This window comes from Sphaeramia orbicularis, chromosome 16 (genome assembly GCF_902148855.1).
Source record: "Sphaeramia orbicularis chromosome 16, fSphaOr1.1, whole genome shotgun sequence".
Classification (NCBI taxonomy): Eukaryota; Metazoa; Chordata; class Actinopteri; order Kurtiformes; family Apogonidae; genus Sphaeramia; species Sphaeramia orbicularis.
This window is the reverse complement of record NC_043972.1, coordinates 34,967,453-34,991,747: the sequence shown is the minus strand read 5'-3', so window position 1 is coordinate 34,991,747 and position 24,295 is coordinate 34,967,453. Positions and strand designations below refer to the sequence as shown.

Here is a 24,295-nt window from a genome sequence, read left to right as displayed (position 1 = left end):
GTGTAACAGGTGCCATTAAGCGCGTAATAGGTCGTATAATGTGGTCTATAAGGCAACAGCTACAGATGCAAAACGGATCATGGACTACAGAAAAAAACAAAATCCCTCAAATGACCTGGGTATTATGATAAAAAAAAAGACATTTGTTTGGCGGCTACATTTTACAAATCTTGCCACCTGTTTTCAGCGCTTATTTCGCCTCTGTGATTCCGTCCAATGGGGATGAACGGGTGGACTGGAGGCGGAGAAAGAGGGAGAGAAGTTGGAGGAGAGAGTGAGAGACAGATCCAGGGAGACAGTGAGCTGTAGATTGACTGGAAGTCGGTGGAGTCACATATTAAATCACAGACTTCACTGTCCATCAGAAGACTGTTACTTGACATCCACCTTGGCGTTTTTCTTGTTTTGACGCTTTATGGTGCTGCACATTTTTTAGCTCACAGCCACAGGTTGACCGATTTAATCCACTCATCATGGATTATTCCTCTTCATTTTGTGTCGATTGCCACTGACGGGATCGAAATGGGTATCATCGATACATTAATGTTTGAGAGAGAGACATGCTGATCATATCCAAGTGAGCCGAGACGGAGGCAACATCTGTGGGGAGCGACGCGCAATTCCGAGAGCCAAGCGAGGAACCTGTGGAGGATCTATATGAAAGGAGGCGAAGCGAAAGATGATGGGATGGCCGTGACAACATGAAAAAGAAAAAGTGTGGTGGTCTATTTTCATCCAGCCAGTGATTCAACACAACTAACCTGGGGACAGGGACTGAAAGAGAAGAGGTAGGAGGTAGGTAGAGAAACAGAGAGGGAGGAGGGGGGCCGTGAAGGTGTCTGGTTATATCATACTGAAAGTAGGTTATTATTTTGGATCAATCAAATGCTTCCAAATTCAGCCAACTGATGGTTAACGGTACAAACATAGCACTTCTCTTTGGATCAGAAATTGACTGTGGAATGTGGAATTATTATCCCTTAGTCTCTGTGCCTGATCTCATTTCCATGGTGTAAAGCCAGATTTGCACCATCCTCCTGGCTAACAATGTAATACAGATGACATTTTACGGAATAGATTGCTGGAAGCTTTGTGGGATGTGAGAGAAGGAGAGGACACTGGGAAAACACAGAGAACATGTACTGAGAGTGGCTGACTGGGCAGCTGACTCAAATGTGACTCAAGGAATAACATATTCCCCAATTATGAACACTTTTCTTCACTCTGTTGAGCCTCTTTGTCACACGTCTTCACCCTTTGGAGTTTGTTCTCCTCGTTTTCCCTCATTTGTGTGAACTAACTGTTAACCTCCGTCCTCCCTTCATCCGTTCCTTCTCAGTCTGCTGTGTCTTATTACTGCCATGATGACTAGTTTGTGTTCTTGGTCATTTTTCCTCCACTGCTTTGCCTAACAGCTCTTCCCCTGTCTTTTTTTCTGACTGTAGACAGGTGTGTGAACCATGGAGCCTCCCCCCTCTCTGAGCTTGGCTCTGTTAGGAGGGAGCGAGGATGAGGACCAGCGCTTCCTGCTTCCCCTGGGCAGTATATCCCATCCCTCCACCACTGGCAACCAGCCAGGATCAAACCACTCCAACCACATGGGAGGTTCAAGTCTCGACCGTCTAAATGGCAGCACCCCGTCTCCATCTCCTGCCACGCCCAACTTGCCTCCAACATCGCTCCCCAAGTTGCCCCTGTCCTCCTCTGGAGCCCAGCCTCTGCCACCGCCCATCCCCAATGCATTGCACCCCACCAGCACCCCGTTGTCATCCTGCCTGGGCTCACAGCACAGCCTAAGTGGGGACAACTCCCCAGTCTACAACGCTCTCTTTTACTCTTCCCACTCGCCTTCCATGGAGCGGGAAAGGGACAGAGAGCGAGAAAGGGATAGGGAGAGAGAGAGGGGCTGCAAACACAGACAGGCCAGTCCTCTGGTTCACCGTAGGGACAGTAACCCCTTCACGGAGATCGCCATGAGCTCTTGTAAGTACACAGGCGGGGTCATGAAGCCCCTGAGCCGCCTAAGCGCCTCACGTAGAAACCTCATTGAATCAGACAGCAGCAGTGAAACCAAAGAGGGTGGAGTTTCCGCTGTTGCCGGGGCAACGGCCGCTGGGGGACATGACCGACAGCGAGAAGCCCCTCCTACCTCCTTGGTGGCCCAGTCCTCTACCAATCAACCACCAATTCAGAGCCCGCCAGAGATTGTGATTTCATCCAAAGAAGACTCTCCGTACCCCAGAGCAGGTTATGACATCACCGACTCCACCTCCAACCAGATGTCCATTTACCACCAAAACCATGCACTGGTAGAGAGCAGGAGGGCACAGCCAGGGAGGGGCAGCAGACAGGGAGGGGTCGGGGCAGTGGGCACTGGAGCCAGGGGCAGCACCTCTAAGGCTCCCAAGCGCAAGAACCAAAACATTGGCTATAAACTGGGGCATCGCAGAGCGCTGTTTGAGAAGAGGAAGAGGCTGAGCGACTATGCCCTCATCTTCGGAATGTTTGGCATCGTTGTCATGGTGATTGAGACGGAGCTGTCATGGGGCGTGTACACAAAGGTGAGGAGAAGGACCAGTGATATTTAAAGGGATACTCCACTGTCAAACATATGTTTTCAAGTCAGGTAAAATGACCTTTGTAGTAGTTTGATCAGGGTTATTTGGACTTAGAGGTGACCAGTGAGTGATGGATAGTCTGATTTGCAAACTAGGGCTTTGAAAGATATGAGAAGTTACTTTGCTCAACACTTTTGACGTGTACTTGGGTAAGTGTAGGATCCAATCTTGATATCTTGGCTGGACATCTCTGCTGCTTCAAGAACATCTCCCATTAGACCATCTTCAATTTATTCTATTGCTCAAAAGTCCCAGCTATACCAAAGATATGTCTTGCTATGTTTGATAGCAAGATGTGTAGGTTGACTTTTCTTCTTCTTTAAATGTGTCCATTTCTGTAGTTTGACATGTAGTAAAGAGTAACAGGCAATGCAACCCCCCCACACACACACACGTATGCAAATATAAACCAGAGATGCTAAATGTTGTGTACTATGAAGTGAATCCACCTAAGCGGGGAAATCTTTTTGCTACCTTGCCTAGCCTAGTCATTTATGTGGAGTCATGATGGTGGTTATCAAGTCATTTTGTCACATGAGCTCATCTGAATCGTGTTATGAGTGAGGACAGGTCTAGAGCTTGAAATTTCTCACCAGAAGAACAAACTATAACTCTAAGAAGACATGAGGATTTTTAAAATACAGTTCAGGATGAAAGTGTGACATCTGCTGCAGCCAAAGACAGAAGGAAAAGCTAGACAAAAATTGCTGACTCTGCGAATGTGCAAGTTAATAGGCTTATCAATATCTTTGCTCCATCATGAAAGCACAAGTGAAGCTGACTATAATTACAGTTGTGTATTCCATTAAATTAATGTGCTGCTTAGATGTATTTTGAAAGACAATTTGAGCGTCATTCTTTCACCGCAGCGCTGGTGCTATTAAATGGTCTGAGAGCAAGTAACGTACAAATAAACAGAAATTAAACCATAAGCAGGCTTCTTATAAGGTCAACAAAGTGAACATGCATAAAAAAAACACACTGCAAAAGACGGCCTGAAATGCACTGAAAGGAAAATTAAGAAAAATATTTCTATGTACACATGCCATGCTGTCATTCTCAGCATGTGAACGTTTGACCTATCAGGTGGAACTGTGGATACACTGGCCATGAATTCACACCAGCTAGTCAATTAGCTGCAGCCACAGCTAGCGGTCAGCTACCTTTACATCAGTTCGTGTCAATTTAGTGGTGACTGTGAAGCTGTTTTGTTTATTATTGCAAGCCATATTGTCATTGCCATAATGAACAATGCTATCGTATATCATATGTCATGCAGGATGAGTCAACAAGTACAAGGCTTTAGTAGTTTAGTCAGTCTCTGTTTTAGGGTTGTATCACTATGCAAAGGAAAAGATAGAGGATTTAGACAGTCTGGAAAAGCAATAAAAACTCCTGGCTTCTTACGAGACCTTCCCACTATCTGTGTTTTTTTAAGAAACTGTCCACAGGACCTCAGGTGACACCATTTGCTAAGAAGACTGTTTGGTCAGTAGGTGGTGGTTTTCTCTGTGCTGATCTGTTATCTTCTATATAACCTAATCTGTGCTGAAGGTATGCAGTTAGGTGTGCAGCATAAGTTACCATGGCGATTTACTCCAGAAAAAAGTCAACCACTGTTGTGACACTGCAAACCCAGAGTTAAACCTGAAGTTACCTCACTAATCCCTTAATCCTGCTTTGTGATACAGGTCTCAGATTACCAGGATCACCCCAACTTTGGCTGGTTTGAATGGTTCAGCGGCCTCATAACGAGAGCATGGGTTTACCAGTTAATGACCAAATTCGCGATTGCTGTACAACACTCAGTGTGACCAACACCATGCTCATATTTTGGGGGGTTGTGTAATGACCAGGCTTGACAGTTGCTGCTTCTGGGTGATGTAATGCAACGATGCAGAGGACATGGGGGGCAGATTATCAGTAGGAGGCCAGGATCTCATTTGTCTGTGTAATGGGGAGTGTAATAAGCTGAATCGGCCCCTGGCTGCTATTGTCTGTTTATTTTGGTTGTGTGTATGTGTATGTGCCACAGGGTTTAGGTGAACCTCGGAGCATGTTATACTCACCTTCCTTATCTTTTCTGACATATCACAGAGGGTTGGTTTTCTTTAGCTAATATGGTGGAAACATTACTTCCACTTATGCAACTTGTCACATATGGATCACTGATCATGTGAAAGAGGATGTGGACTCCTGTGAGTGTAAGATTAACTGGTGGCCTGTTTGAAAAGGGTGTGCCTCCCAGTTCTGTCTTATTTTCTTGTCTGTTTGTAGTGATCTCTCAGGTCACATATTCCATTTTTTACCCATTCCTCTGCTTTTTAAAAAAATCTTTTTACTTCACCTCCCACTCATTACTTTATGAAAATCACTGTTTTAGAGGCAGTTTGTCCTTTATTAATGGAAATTCATGGTTTGGATTTCTCTCCACATGCTTCCATGTCTCTTTTCCTCCCGTCTGTCAGCCTGTCCTTTTCACTGAAGGAGACGGCCAACACTTTTTATGCTCCCTTTCTTTCTCTGTCTCTTTTCTATTTCAACTGCACGCCTGTCTCCTTATCGTGCTTTCTTTCTTTCATTTCCCCTCCTCACTTCTTCTCTATCCCTCTGCTCTGCTGCTCTTCCAGTGGGCGGCAAACTGGGGGAGTGTGATCGGAAGAGAAAAGCGGCTGGGCGAGAAATGAAAGGCTGTAGAAGGGGAGGGAAAAGGAAAGGCGATAATGTAAAGCTTGATTTAGGTTGTTAGGATACAACCAATATGGACCTCATCAGAACCAGGCGGAATTGTCTATCAATAAGAATTGATAGACAGCTGTGAATTGCGGCCAGTGTTTGCCAGTGCTCTCTTTGTATTGATAAATCGATGCTCATTAAGATGCTCAAGAAGAAGAAGTTGATGAAGAATAGTGTGTAAAATGTCTTTGATCATTTTCTCGTATGGTTTTTAACAGAGGTTGAATCCAAAGAGTTAAGTATGCTTCAGCAAAACCCGATCCAACTTCATTTTCAAATGGTGAGCACCAGGTAATTTTTTAATTTATTTTTTATGATTGTGGATTTGGTTTTACTCCAACATATGCTGGAGTTCCATCAGACAGTTCAAGCCCTCACTTAGATAATTGAGGTGGAAAGAAGCCCACTAGTTATTGTGAAAAATGGATAGAGATCGTGAGGATGAAAGAGAGAACAGAAAGGAGGATGGAGGACAGAAATGGAGAGCTTCACGGAGTGCTTTAAACCAGTCTAATGGGGGAAGCCTCGAATGATTTTTGCTATTGATTATTGATAATCACTCCCACTCGCCCACACATGAACCATCCACCAAGACACACATATGTTATCCAAACCTGCACATTGAATATAGATGCTGTCTTTCAGAGGAGCTGTACCGTGACATACTGTATTTACATCCGTCCTCTAAAGGTTCCGTGCGAGCTTATGAAATGCAATAGGTACAGATCATTTTTCATCAATGAGAATATGCATGTATGTATATATAGATGCTGTTAATGACTGTGTGTCTTTGACAATAACCATAAACTAAATGTCACTGTATACCACCGATGTGTGTGTGCCCACCAAACACTCCTACGTCTTTTTTCAGCAGGTCCAGCTGCTCTATCTTGCTCCCAAAAATAGAGATGAAGAATAAGAATGGAACTAAACAGAGTGGGTTGGTTGGGTTGTGTGTGTGTGTTTGTGTGTTAGCAGGGATAGGGGGAGAAGATTAACAGAGGACACGTTGTCCATGACTGTGGGTATAGTGAGTAAGCATATGTATATTCATGTGCAGAAACAGATTTCCAACCAGGCCTGTGAACACTGTAGCAGAAGTTAAGATCTTCTGCTGACTTTGTTATAGCCTCCGCAGTCCATTTCAGTCAAGTTCAAGATGAAGACCACGGTCACTGTCATGTCTGAGCCTGTTCTGTATGTGTTTTCAGCTCTCCAGGCAATTCCTGTACTGTAAATGTCATGTCACTGTTGTTGAAGTCAGAGAGATTATGCAGTGAGAGTATTAGATGATGAAATAATTCATGAATCTCAAATAATTTAATTTCTTCTCTGGTAGAACTGTGATTTTGCATACAAAAAACATCTAAGCCATAACAGACACAGGCTTTCAAATTGCCATCGTAACTTCTTTTGACAAATGTTGAGAACTTCTGTACTGTATATCTTCAAAGTGTCAGGCATCAAACTGTATTTTTAAGTCTATATTTTCTGTGGCCTCTTTTCATGAGCAGTGTAACCCGTTTACTGTCACCAACCTTGACATCTTAAAATGGTAAAGGCAGTAATGCAGCAGTTCCCCCAAAAACACTTTTATGAGCTTCTATTATTGCTTTTATTAGGTGCAAGTAAAAAAGGGCGGAGAGTTCTTGATGTAACATAAGTCTATCTGAGAATAACTGAGGCCCTAAGACACCTGGGCCCCCAGCATGTGGCCTGTCGTTGTCAGATCAATAGATCATTTTTCTATGTCCCATGTGGCTCATTGTGTTCCGACTGTGTGCACGTTTTAGGCCTCTGATGGAGCAATGGCTATTCTGAGGGAATACACAGCTGTTGTCAGCTTCACTTGTTACACTGTCAGTGCACACACTTGATGCTTTGACATACAGATGGGTGTTGTGAGTATGTGCCCGGCAGAGGAATGGGGTCTCGTTTGAGGATTTACCCACTTACTGTGTGTTTGTCACTCAAAGAAGCAGTGATTTCACAGATTTGCAGCAGTGGTTGCTGCCATTTTCAGTTTCCTTCCTTCTGTCTTACTTCCACATAGTGTTTATGTTCCTCCCCTGGCACATCTTAAATACATCTCCGTTTCCCCAAGGGGTCATTGCCATCTCAGCAGGCTTACAACAGCTCCCTCGTTCCCCTTGCACTACCTCCGTCTGTCCCTCCCGCCCTCGCTTCCCTATCTATGACATTTCTCGCAGACATTTACAGGGAGACCTTTGCGGACCTTTCTGTGCTAGGCCACTTATAGTGACTGTATGCTGCTTTTCAGACAGTACATCAGAATCATCAGGGAATTATGCTCACCAACTGCAACCATATTCTCTAAAGGAGTCATCAGCCATCTCAGCACTTCTGCATGACTCCCTCCACCTCCTCCTCCTCCTTTATTTCCCCTCACTCCACACTCCCTTCATCTTCTTGATCACAGGCTTCTAAGGGACGGCAGATCCCACAGGTCTTGCAACTAACAGGTACAAATATGCTCATTTCACTCTGTATAACAAGGCTAGGCTACCTGTCTCTGAATGTGTGGCTGTGTTGGTACACATGGGTGTGTTAGAACTTGCATCATCTTCCCGTAATGTAAACATTCACGTCACTGAGTGAAAGTCATCTCCCCTGTGTATACACACCTATGGATTGTCCTTCGTTATGTTTTCAGCTTTGTCATATTAGTACCCATGGATGCACCTGCTCGTGTGCATGTGTTCATATTTCCCTTTGTCTGGATTTAATTGAGTGTGTAGGACTGTAATGGTGTATGTCAATGTGCAGTCTAATGTTTGGCGTGTTGGTGTGTGTGTGTATTTATCCTGGTAAGGTGACATCGCTTCTGTCTACTGCCTGTTTCCCTGGAGACTGATTGCAAGGAGGCATCGTTCTGACAGGGAGAGACCCCCAAGGCTAACTCATTACTACACACTCACATACACACACACATATTCGTATTCATCACCAGCACATGTAGTGAGCGACTTATCATTAAGAGTGTGACGTGTCAGTAAACAATGTGTATTTGCTCCTGCATCTGTGTCAATAAAGGCGAGGTGGGGACAATCAGGGGAAGACCTTCATCTAGATACTACCTGGTTTGGAGTGTGTGTGTCTGTGTGTGTGTTGTTCATTTAATGCTACACAGATTATCTGGTTGTGTGTCTGTGTCAGCCTGCTGATTGAACTGAAGAAGCTCAAAAGCTCATTATCTCTGCATGCTGTCCACCAAGCCATTGATCAAAACACACTAATCACACACACAGCTGGACAAAGAGAAACACACATTCACACACATATGAGCACAAGTCAGGGATAATACTGCTAATATGTTCTCTAGGTACGAGCAGAACTGTTCAGCCCCCATTTAAATGTCTCCCATAGTCAAATCCAGTATTAGTTTTTTGTTTTCCCCAATCTTATTGTGGATTATTTTAGCAGACATTTAAGAAGTTATATAATACCTCAAACTGCACCTCTGTTTCTTACGAATAAAGCTCATCATGTTGTCATCTGTTTAATCAATACACAAATAGAAAGTACTGTTTTAGGGTCTCCACTGGTTGCCTGGCAACCTGACAGCAATAATAAGGCAACAGGATGTCACCGAGGCTGGCTGTTGTTTACTAAGAAATAGTTACAGTAAAACTATTTGCAGTTGTATAAACAACATAAATTTCAATAAAAGTTTAGAAGTTGTGGAATAATTTAAACAAAAGCAATGATTTTTAAATCTCATAAACAATATCTTATTCACAATAGAGCAAAGAAAACAAATAAAATGTTTAAACTCAGAAAATGCACCATTTTAAGAAAAAAAAAAAAGATACTTTTGAGTTTTTTAATTTTGAGACAACAATATGTCTCTAAAGAGTTGGGAAAACTGTGTCCAGATAAAAAGAAATGTGGAAGTCAGTTTGCATCTAAAGAGGTGACAGCTCATCTGTCTTAATGTTAGCACTTAGTTCAAAAGTCTGCATCTTTGATGGCATGGGGATGCATTAGGACCCATGAAATGGGCAGTTTGCACATCCAGAAAGGCATCATCAGTGCTGAAAGGTGCATACAGGTTTTAGAGCAATATATGCTCCCATTCAGATTACATCTTTTTAGAGAAGGATTTATATATTTCAGAAAAATGATGGTAAAGTGCATACTGCATCTATTACAACAGCATGGCTTTGTAGTAAAAGAGTCCAGGTGCTGAACTTGCCTGTCTGCAGTCCAGACCTTTCACCGATTGAAAATATGCAATGCAACATGAAATGAAAACATATGACAAAGACTGAACAGAAAGAATCCTACATCAGACAAGAAATGGACAACATTCCTCTCCCAAAACTCCATTAACTGGTCTCCTCACTTCCAGAAGGTTATGAACTGTTGTTAAAAGAAGAGGAGATGCTACACAGTGGTAAACTCTGTTTACATCACCACACCATCAAATTCAGTATTACCTTATTTTTTTCTTCTTTAAATGGAACTTGATCAAATCTGGGCTCATGGGATTTGCACATCATTTCATTCTGATTTTTTATCACATTTTATACAGCATCCCAGCTTTTTTGGAACTAGGGTGGTAGTCAATGATATGCATAATTTTGTCAGTTTGTCTCCAGTCTGTACACTAAGTTAAAATAATTGCTAATCTCTCCATCTCCATGTTTGACGTTATAGTGTTTTCTCATTTGCTAACCAATAAACAGTTGTACATTTTCCAAAAATATCACACTGTTCCTTTAAACAGTTACAAAACATCCCTTCCCAAGCACTTACAGCTGAGTTTAATGTTGCTGCATAATTAAGCTTTACAAACGAGTCTCGGAGGCATTCGATTATACTGTCTAGTTAAAAATAATATTAACTGTTGTACACCTGCTGGCCAATCAAAACTCCAACACAAGAGAAAACCAAACACACACAAGGTACATCTGTTTACAGTTGAGACATAGTGTCAGAGTAAGTGATGTGGAACCAGGAAGAAATAAAATGCTTTTGACAGAGAAAATAGCCACTGGACAATGGGACGAAAAAATAGTAAGACAGGTGAGTGTGAGGAATTAAAGCGAGGCACATTTCACTTTACTGGGTGTGCAAACTGTGTGTTTAAACATATGCTGCTGATATCCAAGTCTGCATTTTTCTCATTAGCACAACAATGGTGGCTTCTTTTGCACCTCGTTTGCTTCAGTGAGTACAAATGAGATGTTAGCACAGAGGAGAGACGGACAGGAAGAGGGAGTCGGAGCAAATAAAGACCAAAAGACAGCGAAAGCTTTGGGCGAGTTGGTAGAGGAAATCAGTGGAGAGCCAGAGCTAGATGGTATTTTTTCCTGGTGTTGTGCAGTGGCCCATAACCACACTGATATGAGCAACAAATGAACAACACTCACTTTAATGCACTCCTATTTGTGTGTCAGTATGCCTGTGCGTTTTTGTTATGCGTGTTACATATAAGGTGGGAAAGGCTCCCAGTCGTAATATTTAGTCCTCTTAGGTTTTAATAATTATAGAAAAGAAGAAATATTCAACAGAGCAGGGCGTCAGTGAGGATTAACAAACTAGACAGTGTGTGTGTTTTTCAAGTGTTTGTGTGATGGTGAATTAATACCATTAAGGCCATGAAGCATCTACTGAGACACTAAGTAGGTACAATAGCACACTAACACACTCTATTTTCCAGGAGGCTGACTTGCAATATATATTCATGACCCTAAAATGTAATGTAGACTCTACTTAATAACGCCATGAAGGAAGCACTGAGTAATGTGTGTATAAATGCAGCATGTAGACTCAGATTAAGAGCATGTGTGACGATAAATGTTTGCCAGCATCCTGTGTAACAGCTGAAATGTCTGACGTGAGATCCTGCATTCTTACTGTAGCTCAACTCCTCTGCTGAATAGGACGGCAGCCTGTGTTCGTCATGTGACCTTGTGCTCGACAAAATGAATGCAGTTTGTTTTGTGCATGTGCGTGTGCGTGTATTTTATTCTGAAATGCAAAATGAAGCCCTTGAACTGATGTAGACAAATGAAGCAATTTACAGAGTGTGGCTTTCGGAAAACAAAGTGCTAAAATTTTGTTTCTGAAGCTTAGAAAATGACTCAAGATAAATGTTTTGTTTGACTGTTTATCCCTGACATTTTGCATCTGTGTGCAGGATCTTTTTTGTCAATATTTGACAGGTTGGAAAAGCTGGTGAAATAGGATCAATATCTGTTAAAAGATGAGCTATATATTTTCAATCTATCCGTTATTCTGTGTTTTTACAGACACTTTAACATAAGTATCTAAAGATCAGTCAGAAAAACATCCAAATAGGCTGATGCTTTTAATCTTTTTCTATATTGTCAAAATTAAATGCAGCTACTGTATGTTGGTAATGACACCTAGTGCTTAAAAATGTGAAAAAGAAGCAGATACTGTGAACAAATAATTGTATTTACTCACTCATTATTCTCTTAATGTCATCTTTCTTGGCCTTTACTCTACTGACACACAAACATAATAACCTGATGAGACAAAATTTGCATACACCCAATAATTTAGCAGTTGAAAGCAAATAATGACAGCGGATGAAGTGTGTTCCTTGTCAAAATGTTTTTTGGGTTATATAAAGACATCAGAGAACATTGATGCAATAATTTGAGAGATACTTATCAACAAAAAGAGAAGAAAAAAAAATAAACTGCAAAAATCAATACGTTCCTTGTGTACTGTATTGTCTGTGAAGTCCTTGGTTAGGTAAGTTTCTCCAGTGAGAGTTACCTGCTGCTACAAAGCATCACTGTTGCTATGGTTACTTGCAGTTTAACTTAGCCTATGCACAGAATTAAAATGGTGATTAAACCATTGACCGAAACCATGACTGAAGTGTCATCAGTCAGCCAATGTGTCAGCATTCATTTATTCATTTATAATTTAGAAACCATGCGTCCTCAGTCCGTTTTTTTTTTTTTTTTTTTTTTTAAGGATTTCTTTCTCAGTTGTATTGCCTTTGATCTTATACCTGTGCAGTCGTGTCTGTGTGTAGTGTGAATGTTCTAGCGTACAAATGTGTTCATGTATATGTGCGAATGCATGTATCTGATAGCTCTGGGTGTGCAAGGTGAGGGGGTTAAAGAAGTGCTGAGTTCTATTGATCAGAATTTCCCCAGTGCATTGATTATAAGCCCTATGAAACCAGACAAGCAGAGGGTTTTAAGCTCGACTGCAGAGTGTTATTGACAGGTGGAGTATTACCACGGTACTTTTGTTCAGTGTTTGAAAGTCTGCTTTGCAAATGTTAGTTCATATTGTCTATGCTGAAGAAGTGCCGCCAATGTACACTTGCCTTTTTCACAGAGGACTGACAGATGACACAGTTTCACATCAGGGATTTTCTCCAAGTTAAACCAGAGTTCTCACAGAGTTATTTTACGAGTGCATGACATTAGGGATGTATGACACTGAAAACCTTTCATTGCAATATTTTTTCTTGTGATATAAATTCCTTTACGAAAAAATAACCAGTTTTAACAGATGACATGACTCACTAAAGAAGTAGTTATCCTACAAAGACTGGGGTTCATTGGAGATTGCATCTGCATGGAGTAAACATCTGTACAAGGATTAACATGACTTTTTATGTTGTTTTTTTTTTAAGTGCAAGCTATCATTTCATGTGAGTGTTGTGAATACTGTGAATCAATACACTGTTTGAATCATCATGAAGGCATTGAAATAATTCCATACAATTGATGTTGCTTTTCTTTTTGCTACCAAACCTTCCATCTGTGGTTTTCTCCTGTCCCTTGCTCATTTTTCTGGTTGTGATCGACACCAACCAGAGGCCTACAGACATCTGTTTAGTGCCAAAGAAGGTGCAGCATCATATATTCAGGTTGATTGGCTTGACATGACACTGTATATCCGATGACTGGACTATGACACATGCGCACATCACAGTGATGATTATGAAATGATATATTGTGCAGTAGTTGCCAGTTAATTGATTATAATAAAAAGAACATGACAAAAAATGTGGATTATAGCTCTGTGACCCCAAATGTGCCTGAATTGCTTCCACAGCAGCTTTATAAACATGATGGAATCAGCCAAAACACTGCTTGGATCAGTGAATTTTCATGAAAAAAAAACAATAAAAGTGTTATTGGAAGCACCATTCTGTGAAATTTATACAGTAAGGACTTTTTATACCATCAGAGCCTGAAAGATGACCTGCACACAAAGCAAGGTCAGAGGTCAGAAGTAGCACGGACCCTGGGGACAGCATTACCATGAGCAACCATCCTCATTGAGCTACCTTTAAACAGATGCTGATTAAGAGACTGATGCAAACTGCTAAGGCTACCTGGGACAGAAGAAAGGACAGGGTGGGTTACATAGAAAAGATGCTGACCCATGACCCGAACTTTACAGGCGCAGTCAAGATTCTTTTGTTTTTTAAATACTTGTAGTAATCGCAGGTCCTGAGAGGTCTACAGTACTGATATTTCAGTAATGAGGCCATGAGAGAAAATGTATTTTAGCCACACAACATTTTATATATATATATATATATATATATATATATATATATATATATATATATATATATATATATATATATATATATACACACACATATATATATATATATATATATATATATATATACACACACACACACACACACGCACACACACACACGCACGCACATGCACACTTAGAATAATTTTACATCTTTACTTCTTTATTTTAACTGGCTAAAATACTTTTTATACTCCTGGCCCCGCAGTTTATCACTTTGCCTTAAGACATTTTGGCAAATACTTTACGATGACCAACTGTAGATAATACACAGACTATGAATAAGTACTTCTATTTAACTCTTATCTAATTATCACGTTACGATATCATGTGCTTCTTAGATCTTCATGTATTTAGCCAATCTAGCTCATACCAAGTTGACCTGAAGAGAGAGCAAAAAAGCAGCAATGGTGTAAACAGTAAATGGACACTACCGATACTTTTGGAAAGATAAAGTCATTCCTGTTGATACATGTGCAGGTGTGTTCACATTACTTCGTGTTTCAGGTTTTTGGAGAACACATACATACCCACAGAACTGGAGATACATCCAGAAAATACTATTGTGTGCACAGTACATCACACATAGTTGTTTGTTTTCTATGTGAACTACGTAATTAGAGATGCAGTATTGGGAGGGCTGTCATCACTTGGCCAGAACCAGGTCACTGTACAATGAAAACCTTCCAGCTGATGTCACCAGTGATGTCTGTCCACTTTGGAGAATTACCTCAACTGATTTAGTTAACCATATTAACTTTTGTTAACTAGCATGATAACCCTGGTTTCTATCATCTGCAGACAGGTTGACAGCAGGTGTAAATACTTAGAGAAGGGTGTATCAGGTTGAGGGATGGATTTCACTCTATGCATCCCCTGCAAATGTCAACATTAATGAATTATTTTGTATGCATGATACACAGGCTAGAGGCTAGAGAAGTAGACCAGGCTGAGGAAACAGGTGCATATTCTCAGTTTGAGGTGAGTCTTAATTATGAATTACAGCCTAGTTTATGAATTATATAGAGACAGTAGCATTAATGTTCAGCAACTGCAAAGATGGGGAAGTCAAAATATTCGCTTTTTTGCCTATTTTGGAAACCATATATTTAGCGTCTTAGATACCATTACCACATGTTTCTGTATATTATTTGGGGTTTGTGGTTGTGTTCCTATGAAATGCCCTTTGCAAAACAGAGATTATTAATTCATTTTCCCTCATAGATAGATAGATAGATAGATAGATAGACAGACAGACAGACAGACAGACAGACAGACAGACAGACAGACAGACAGACAGACAGACAGACAGACAGACAGACAGACAGACAGACAGACAGACAGACAGATAGATAGATAGATAGATAGATAGATAGATAGATAGATAGATAGATAGATAGATAGATAGATAGATAGATAGATAGAGTGTCTATATGTGTACAGTGTGTTTAAAATGGTATGCATGTCCCATTCTTTCTCTGCAGAGCTCCATGTATTCTCTGGCCTTGAAGTGTCTGATCAGCCTGTCTACAGTCATACTCCTGGGTCTCATCATAGCCTACCATGCCCGGGAAGTTCAGGTAACACACTCACATCACAGACGTTGATACACAAACAAACAGGCAGGTGTTACATTAAAATTTAATACCTTGAAGTTTTACTTTAGAAGTTTTTTTTTCAGGCTGAAGCACATCTGAGCTCTGTCCATAGTTTCTGCATTATGTTGTCATCCCTTGGGCTCCTCAGATAGACCAGGGGACCCAGGTGTGTGTCGGCCCCAGCCAATTAATGTCTTTAATGAGAGTCTTAGCGGGATAGACAAAACAGTCTGCATGGCTTTGCATCAAGTAGATCCAGTTCACACCAAATGTTAAATACAGACACACACTAATAACAGTCCATTCAATCCATGGTATTCAATAGATGCACAGAAAACACACAAGCAAATGTACACCGACACACCGCCTCAACATCTTGTAAGGCCGAAACAATCAATCAGAAATGCTTTCATGCTTCATGATATCTGTTTTGCTGTTTGTCATTTCATTGATATAATGGTACCACGGTCATTTAGATGAGGTTTCCGTCTGAAGCCATTTGCAATCGATGCACATTGACTATTTATGGGAGCCTTGCGGGAATCAGACCCAATGAGTGCCCCCACACTGGCTATTACTCCAACCAGCTAAACCACCAAGCCACATTCATCCATCTAACCACGTATTACTTTAATGTTGTGACTTTTTTCATTGCATGATACAGTAGCTTGGATGTTGCTGGAAATGTCTATTCAAACTGCAGTGGGTGTGTGATGGGGATTCTGATGCATTCTGCTCTAAGGTTCAGACCTTCCATCTGCGGATCAATAATGAGTTGACTGCTGCTTATTCACTGTCATACACAGGAACTGATAGACTGCTAATAATTTGTAATAGGCTGCCGCTGTGTATTAAATTCCACAACAGAGAGGAGCCAACTCTATGTATGCATGTTGAGCGCACGCAGTATGTGTGCTGGCATCGTGTAGTTCAGCATTCATTGATAAAAGAACCCTCGTTTCTTCACACAAGTTTAATGTCACATTCACATACAGAGTCAGTCATCCACCCACGCACACTGTGGCAGCTGCACGTGACCGGCACGCTAATACTGAGAGCAGAAGTACAGATTCAATGTAGCTACTGTAACACTGACAGAAAGAGATAAAATGGTCTTCTGTTAATCTCTTAGAGAAATAATTCCTTTTGATTAAATTAAGTTCGGAGTTTGGGGAGGGTGTTGTGAAGGTATGGGTGGGAATCACAGGAAGGTGGGGGAGGTGATGTTAGGATTTATCCCAAAACCTCTTTCTATAATAGCCCGAGTGAGGATGGTGATAATTTATGAGCATTTTCATCCTACGATTGCTGACAGCTTCAAAGGATAATTCCAGTTTATTCCTACGTTGCTCATATTTTTGTAGTTTAATCCTTTTCTGTTTCTATGGGTAAAGCAATTTATGAGATCTGGGAACATGTTGACATTTTCACAACAGAGTCAGATAAACAAAGGAGCATTCATACAATAAGACAGGTTGTAAAAAAAAAAAAAAAAAAAAAAAAGGAAGGGCAACTGTTAAGCCAGTTAACTTGTTGTATTTGAGGGTAAAAATTGAGCAATTTAAGTGGTATTACATGGTAAATTCTACATGAACAACAGTGGTCAGTAGGTCAGAGAACAAAGTTGTAGGTCTGTAAACAGTGAATGTGTTTACAGAGCACCATTTGGGAGATATATTTTTATTTTTCTGTTGTAAGTTATTTTTATAAACCTTCAGAATGTGAACAAGTCTGACATATTTTGTTTCCTAAGTCCCTGTTTTTGTTTTTGTTTTTTGTTTTTTAGCACTGCTGCCAGATCCCCAAACTTCATTATAGAGACCACTTTATTTATGCCCGTAAGTGCAATTATATACACCAGCACGCCACACAAAGCAGAAAGCAGCGACAGTATAAACAGTTTTTGAAGTAAACAAGTGTTTGTGATAATTAAGCTTTAAATTATAAGTAGATGAAGAATGCTCCTCAAAGAAGTAGTTCAGCTTTTCTGAGAAATACTTAGCTCTTAAGTGAGATTGATATCATTTTATCAGCATCCTTCTTCATCAGTGTCTGTGTCTGTCCACAACAGACGAAGTGCAGCTAATGCATCCACATTATTTGATTTGGGGGAGAATAGTTATGGTTTAGATACCCCACTTTATCTGTTTTCCTCATACAGTTTTCACAATCAGGTGATTGTATTAAAGCAGCCCATAACAAACTGGACTGGATTGTTTTATTAATTTCTTAGACTGACGAAAAAAAAATCTTACATATTTTGAATGAATTCATCCACAAAACCACACACAGTGGCCTTGATGAAGTTTGCATCATTTTCAAATACCCCCTTTCTACTGCAGGAACTTTACCAGGAACTTTTACTAAGTTACCCGGGTAAAAAACTTGCCCTCGGCCAAAAAAACTTTCCCCAAAAAAAGTTCCTAGTAGGGGAAGGATAGGATTTTCAGATTCCCCAGAATTCTTGAGGGGTGGGGCTGTGGTCTGAAGAAGGCTGATTGGTGGAAAACATTTGCAGTGTTCCACACTTTGGTTCAGCTAGTGTTCAACAGCAAACTTATTTATTCCATTTCTACAAGCTTCACTTCCTTTGTGTTTCAGTCATTTGGAAAATGGAGCAAAAGAAGAGAAGTTATGAGAAGTGGATGGACAACAAAGTCCATTTGCTCACTCCTGCAAGTGCCTTGCAATAATCTTTCCGTCCATCCGAATACACTCTGGATAATAAGCCTGGACCTTGTCAAACATATTTGACAAATACACACAAAAGAAATTCAGCAGGGCTTTGAGTCAGCGACCCAAAACAACCAAGCCTGGTTTGAATACATTTCCAGGAACCTTGAGATGCAGTGGAAACATAAACCACACATATTACCAGGAATTCTTTTACCCAGGTAAATAAATTCCGGGCAATAAAAGTTCCTGGGGATGTTGATGGGAAAGGGGCTTTAGTAAGGTGTTAACACAATCCTTAGGTCACTGGTTTGTATGCTTGAGGACAAAGAGGTTCAGAACAAACAAATGAATCAACGAACAAACGAAAGAAATTAACAAATGATTAAATATTGACACAAATGTACAAAATACATATATGGAAATAAGATGCACAGAGAAGTCTCCCCCTTCTCTCCCCCTCTGGTTGTGCTTCATTGAACTTCATTTTGGGGGAAAAAAAATCTGATCATAGTCAATGGCAAGTAATGGAATTAAAGTCATTTTTGAATCATGTTTGATTAAGGCCACCATTCACACATATGATGTTTGTCAGCTTTATGGGTAATTCAAGTCAAGAAAGTGACAGTTTGCTGTAAAGTTACTGAAGTAACAAACTATGAAAAGAAGGAAATACAAAAACTACACACCAGTAAATATGGGAAACAAGGTCATCTCTCTCCATGAGCTGTTCAGTCACTGAAGATGCCGCTGCAGCTTCAACATGACTCCACTTGTTGTGACTTTCACCTCTTTCAGTCCTTTTTTCCACCTCACTTTGAGAACGGGTTGAAATGCAGAGAAAACAGCTACTTTGGTGTTGGTAATTTGTATCATATGCAATGAGACATGCAGTCCACTGAGCCATTTCACTCATTTCTCCACTATCTTTACCATAAACTACAACTTTCTTGACCTGTATTTTAAATAGAGAAACAGCCTATGTGCAAATGTTGACATAATCCAGATGGGGTCAAACAGTTATTGCCTCCTGCCATTAACCATACTGTTGACAAATTGCTTAATTGTTTGATATAGAGTTGGAGAAAAAGCATTAAAATAATTGACAGTAATGTTTGGGTCACTACATCATTTTTTCACGAATAGTTAACATATGTTCCAACTCCTACATTTCTACCTTGGAATTTTTTAATATTTCAGGTGGTTAAAAAAAACAAAACACACAGGGACAGTTTGTTTGCCCTATTTTAAAAAATAACCAAGCACCTATGATGCTTATGCAGGTAGTCAGAAACACGGTAGATGAAGATGCATGTTTAAACTAAAATAATCATCTGGTTTGAGCTATAATTGTGTATAAATCAAAGCCTATGATGCAGGTTTCTGTAACAGAGCAGTCAGCACTCTGTATCCACCTTAACTTCAGCTTACATGTTGAAAGTATTTGTTGATGAAACAAATGCAAATACAGTGACAGAGTGCAGGTTCACAGAGTTTAGAAGTGCCCCAAAACTGTTTGTGTGCATGTTAATCAGCAGGCTTCGTAGCAGACACTATACATGTGCTTATTACATATGCATGTCATTATACGCATGTTCACTTTATAATTCAGAACGTGCCTGCTGGCGCTGAACTGATTTGCTTGTTTACATACATGAGCACACAAGCAAAGTAAAAAGTGCCAGAGTTGGTTTGTTGGTTTTCACCTACTCATGTAAGAAGTGATGCCATGGAAAATGAAAGGCATTGATTCAATAACGGTCTCATTCTCATATTATGATACATGCTGGAACAGGATATTACACGCACATACATATATACGTGTGTGTGTGTGTGTGTGTGTTTACATTTGCACAGGCTTAGAGCAAAGTCAGTAGAGATCAGAATGATGTTATCATGATGTTGTTAGGTTGGGCTGACATTTATACTGCCATTCTCTCTCTCTCTTACTGTTCTCTCTCTTTCCACATTCTTTTATCTCACAGTACTTTTTTGTTTACCACCATCAGTGTGCTTCTCTTTTGCTTTCTTTTTCCTCCTGCTTCTCTGTCATTATCAGATTAGATCTGTCTCCCATCTCCTCCACTGGGCCTCAATTCAATTTTGTTGTAGAGTTTCACATCGTTTCCTCTTGACTCCTCTCCTCCCTTGTTACTCAGCGTTCAACTTCTCACCTATTCACCCTTCCTCTGTTGTATTTTAACACTCACACACATTTCTCTTGTTCTAAACACCATCACGCTCTCTCTTTTTTCACCCTTTTTATCTCATCTGCTTCTGGTACTTTTTCCTCTCTTGCATATCCCCTCTCTGCCCTCTTCTTTAGGACATTTCTCTCCTCTTTTTCCCTCTCTCCATCTTCACTGTCTCTACTAATCTATCACCGGACAGCCCCCAAAATTGTTCTCAGCATGAAATAAGGAAAACAATCTAGTCTACAGTGCAGTCCTCTGTAATCATCACACATTACAGATTTCTCTGTTTATTTGCTGCCATGAAATAAGCAAATTTAGGTTCTTATTGACAATTTACAGTGATTAGCCAGCTCATTACAGCACACAGATAATGATTCTTTATTCTCTAAAGCTAATGAGAACATACTGAATGTGATGTGAACATGAAGCAAACTGTTCATGATTCAAAGGTTTTGTTATTCTGACGTCAAAGTAAAAAGTGACAGGAAAGACAGAGGAGACAGGAAGCTGACATAAGAAATGTTGGAGTTGAAGTGAGAACACTGCATTTTTGTGTTGTGCTTAGTCAGCTGTGTGTCAGCTATAGTGACACTCCAGGGTTTGTTTCTCTCAATTTTAATCTAGCAAACTGGAGAATATAAACCCAGGCCAAAAGATAATCACTTGACAAGATTAGACAGAAGAAAAAAATACCCTTTGACAGTCCTTTTAAATAGTAGGAGGAGATTATAACAGCATGATCCAAACAGAAAGTTTGCACGTTTTTACAATGAAATATTTGTTGTGAAAATATACAAGGTTTGAAAAGTAACACATCTCCAGTTGTTCTCACTTAATATTTAGCGCATAGTTTTTATAGCTGTAACAGTAAAGTACAATTCAAATACAGATAAAACACTAATGCATACAGCTTAATATAATGTAAGGAAAGAGCTAGAAGTGAGAAAAAACAAGTGAACACTTTAGAGTCACTTTCCTTAAATGTTTGAAAAGGTCTCCTCATCTTTCCTCTCTTCCTCTGTGAGCTAATTAAAGCCTTTTTTGTCCTGGTGATGTACGACTGCTAGTTCAGGTGGTTATTGCCATGTTCAGTATTGCCAGCTCTGCAGGGCAATTTGCATAAAAGCACAGGATTTCACTGAAAATGGGCATCAGACCCTGCTGGCTCCACCTTGGTAAAAACAGTTATGACATTTTATTTCCAAGCTATGCAGAATAATTAATTTTGACTTTTAACAGAATAGTTTGTTCCTACACAACCTCAAGTGCACAAGTCACTTGCATGTATTTCCTAGACGCATAAAATGTGTGTAAAATAAAATAAATCTTGAGAAATGTCATTTGAAATCAGAAAACATTTGTTCATTTTTTGGAGATTTTTTTTTTGATGCTACAAGAACTAAGTTTCCTCCTAAGAACACAGTTCAACTGTCTGTCAGAATAAATGTAGTTATTTAGAGGAATTACAACAAAATCTATCAGGTACCTGTAAAGATTTCACTGAATTTAAAAAAAAATTTAAAAATCTGTTTTCAATTGCACAAACACATTAAAAAATACAGTATGAAATGGCACCAACAGTGTATTGAGATGGAAACAGTATTACTTTCATAGATCTGTATTTTTTACAGATGAGTTCCTTTCACATGTTTTGATGTGTTAGGTAGACGGCCCAGTTTAAACCAGTTTATTTTTGCAATACATTTTTAAGAATCACTTAAACACAGTAATTGATGTTGCGATAGCTGGCCTCAAATCAAAGTCCTCTGGCACCTGCAGTATGAACCTGCACATGTTTAACCAGTCAGTCCTCTTTTATGCTGTGGTCTGCTGGGGAGGCAGCATGAAAAACAAGAACCCAATGCAGTTGGACAACTTGGTGAAAAAGGCTGCCTCAGCACTTGGCAGGATGTTGGATACACTGGGGTTTGTGGTGGAAGAATGGACACTGAGAAAGGTGCAGGCCATCCTGGATAATAACAATCATCCTCACAATACCCTGGCAGGCCAGAGAAACAGCTGCAGTGGATGGCGCACTTTGCTATTCTGAAGAATTGAACGCTTCAGGAGCTGCTTTGTCCCCACTGCCATCAGACTGTAGAACACCTTGGCCAATGCTAAAATGTGAGCCAATGGTTCTCTTTCTTTCCCTTCATTCCAAGTCCTCTCATCAACAGGACAGCAAAAAGACTTAAAGCTGCAGGAGCCAAAATCAGGAGCAAAATGTCAGAATTTTAAAATACAGAGCTCCCTCTGCAGCTCTTTCCAGTCAGTCCAAATCAAAAGACTAAATAAACCGATCTGATGTTGTTTCATGCTGTTATGGAAAAGTTTGTGTCAAGACACAGAGCAGAGCTGTAGAGGGACATTCAGGTCAAATCTTACAGAATCTGATTGGTAATTACACTTGTCAGTTACATATATGACCCTCCTACTTGTCTGAAAACATCTGTAATTGGCCAAAATCAGGGCATTAGGGCATAGATTTTCCACAGCCTTCCACATCTAAAAGTAGATACAAAAATGTCATGTCATCTCAGAACATTTGAATTATAATATGCTCAAAGAGAATAATTGTTTTTTTTTTTCCCAATGATACTAAAAAAAAACTTTTAAGCACTGTGTTTTTAAACAGGAGAGGAGGAGCTAAAGATCTATAAAGACAAATTTGGTTTATGATCTGCATTTTAGAGGAATTGTATAGATCACATCATTAAATAAAATCAACACCGCCCAAACTTTCCAACTCTTACTTTTCTAATAGTCAATTTTACTGGTCTGAGTACCGGTGTAAATAAGGTAATAAGGTAATATACATAATGGTGGCATCAATGTTGCACAGTTGCCACATTCTGTTTTGAACTGTTGTGTGTTTTTCGGTCATATTTTAATCTGTTCATTTAGTCCACTTTAATCTGCAAGAGCTCATGTAACGTTTTTTTTGGGGGGGGGGCTAATGTAGTGAAGTCATGACACCTGAAAACAGTTCAGATCATGGTCAGCTGCTGGCTGCAGATATCTGACTGTGTTGTAATCCTGGTTTTACACAGATGCTTTGCCAAAGCAGTGACCCTCAACACAATATTAGAGATCATTTAATTTATGTGGAAATGTGGAGTGGACTATTTCAGATATGTTGAAATACAAAAAATATCTATATTATAAAAGCCAAGTGGCCTCTGTGTGCGTGCGTGCGTGTGTGTGTGTTTCTGGGGATTCACACAAAATCCAGAAAGAGCTGACTGTTGTAGTTTGGCATAGTTATGTATTTTTGGTCAAGGAAGACAGTAGTGAAAATGGCAAGTTGATAGGACCAATATTTTGGAAGATATTAGTAATTTTGGAATACAATACCCTTACACTCACTTTGCTATGGCCAGAACACTTTGGTGGTGACTGCTGGACAAATGCGGTACAGCATGCACAAATACACAACAGCATAAAAACTACCACATTAGAACCGGTGGATCCCCACGAGTCAATGCACGAGTTTTTGATTAATCATGATACTGTGGCAGGACAAATTAGACTAGATAATCTGTAGTGGAAATAGTGACACCTTTAATTTAATGTATTTGTTGTTTAAATAGGATGGACTGGATCAATTGGCTGTGTTTCTGATGTCTGTGCTCCGTAGCACATGTGAAATTTTAGAAGAAAAATCACAGTTCAAATGGTACATTTTTGTTGTCATGTAATCTTTTAGCCTGAATGTCCACCTCTACTCTTAAATATTTGTCATTTAGTAATTGTGTTCTTAAATGCCGTTTTTTAAACCTAAATTGTTGCATATTATCATTAACATGGTGTGTTCCCTTGCACCTACAACATGTTGGCCACTGGACACCTGAATCTATCGAGGTTGGATAAACTTGACTGTGTAACCATGGTTACGTTT

At 40.0% G+C, this 24,295-nt stretch overlaps 1 protein-coding gene across 1 annotated transcript in view; it reads left to right on the top strand.

Annotated features, from left to right (window-relative positions):
- The first annotated feature begins 228 nt into the window (after positions 1–228).
- LOC115435938 (small conductance calcium-activated potassium channel protein 2) overlaps positions 229–24,295 on the top strand; it is a 59,116-nt gene continuing 35,049 nt past the window's right edge. The window contains 3 exon segments of the mRNA XM_075353520.1: positions 229–795; positions 1,446–2,561; positions 15,416–15,511. Of these exon segments, the coding sequence (XP_075209635.1) occupies positions 1,461–2,561; positions 15,416–15,511 (1,197 nt within the window). The 5' untranslated portion in view covers positions 229–795; positions 1,446–1,460.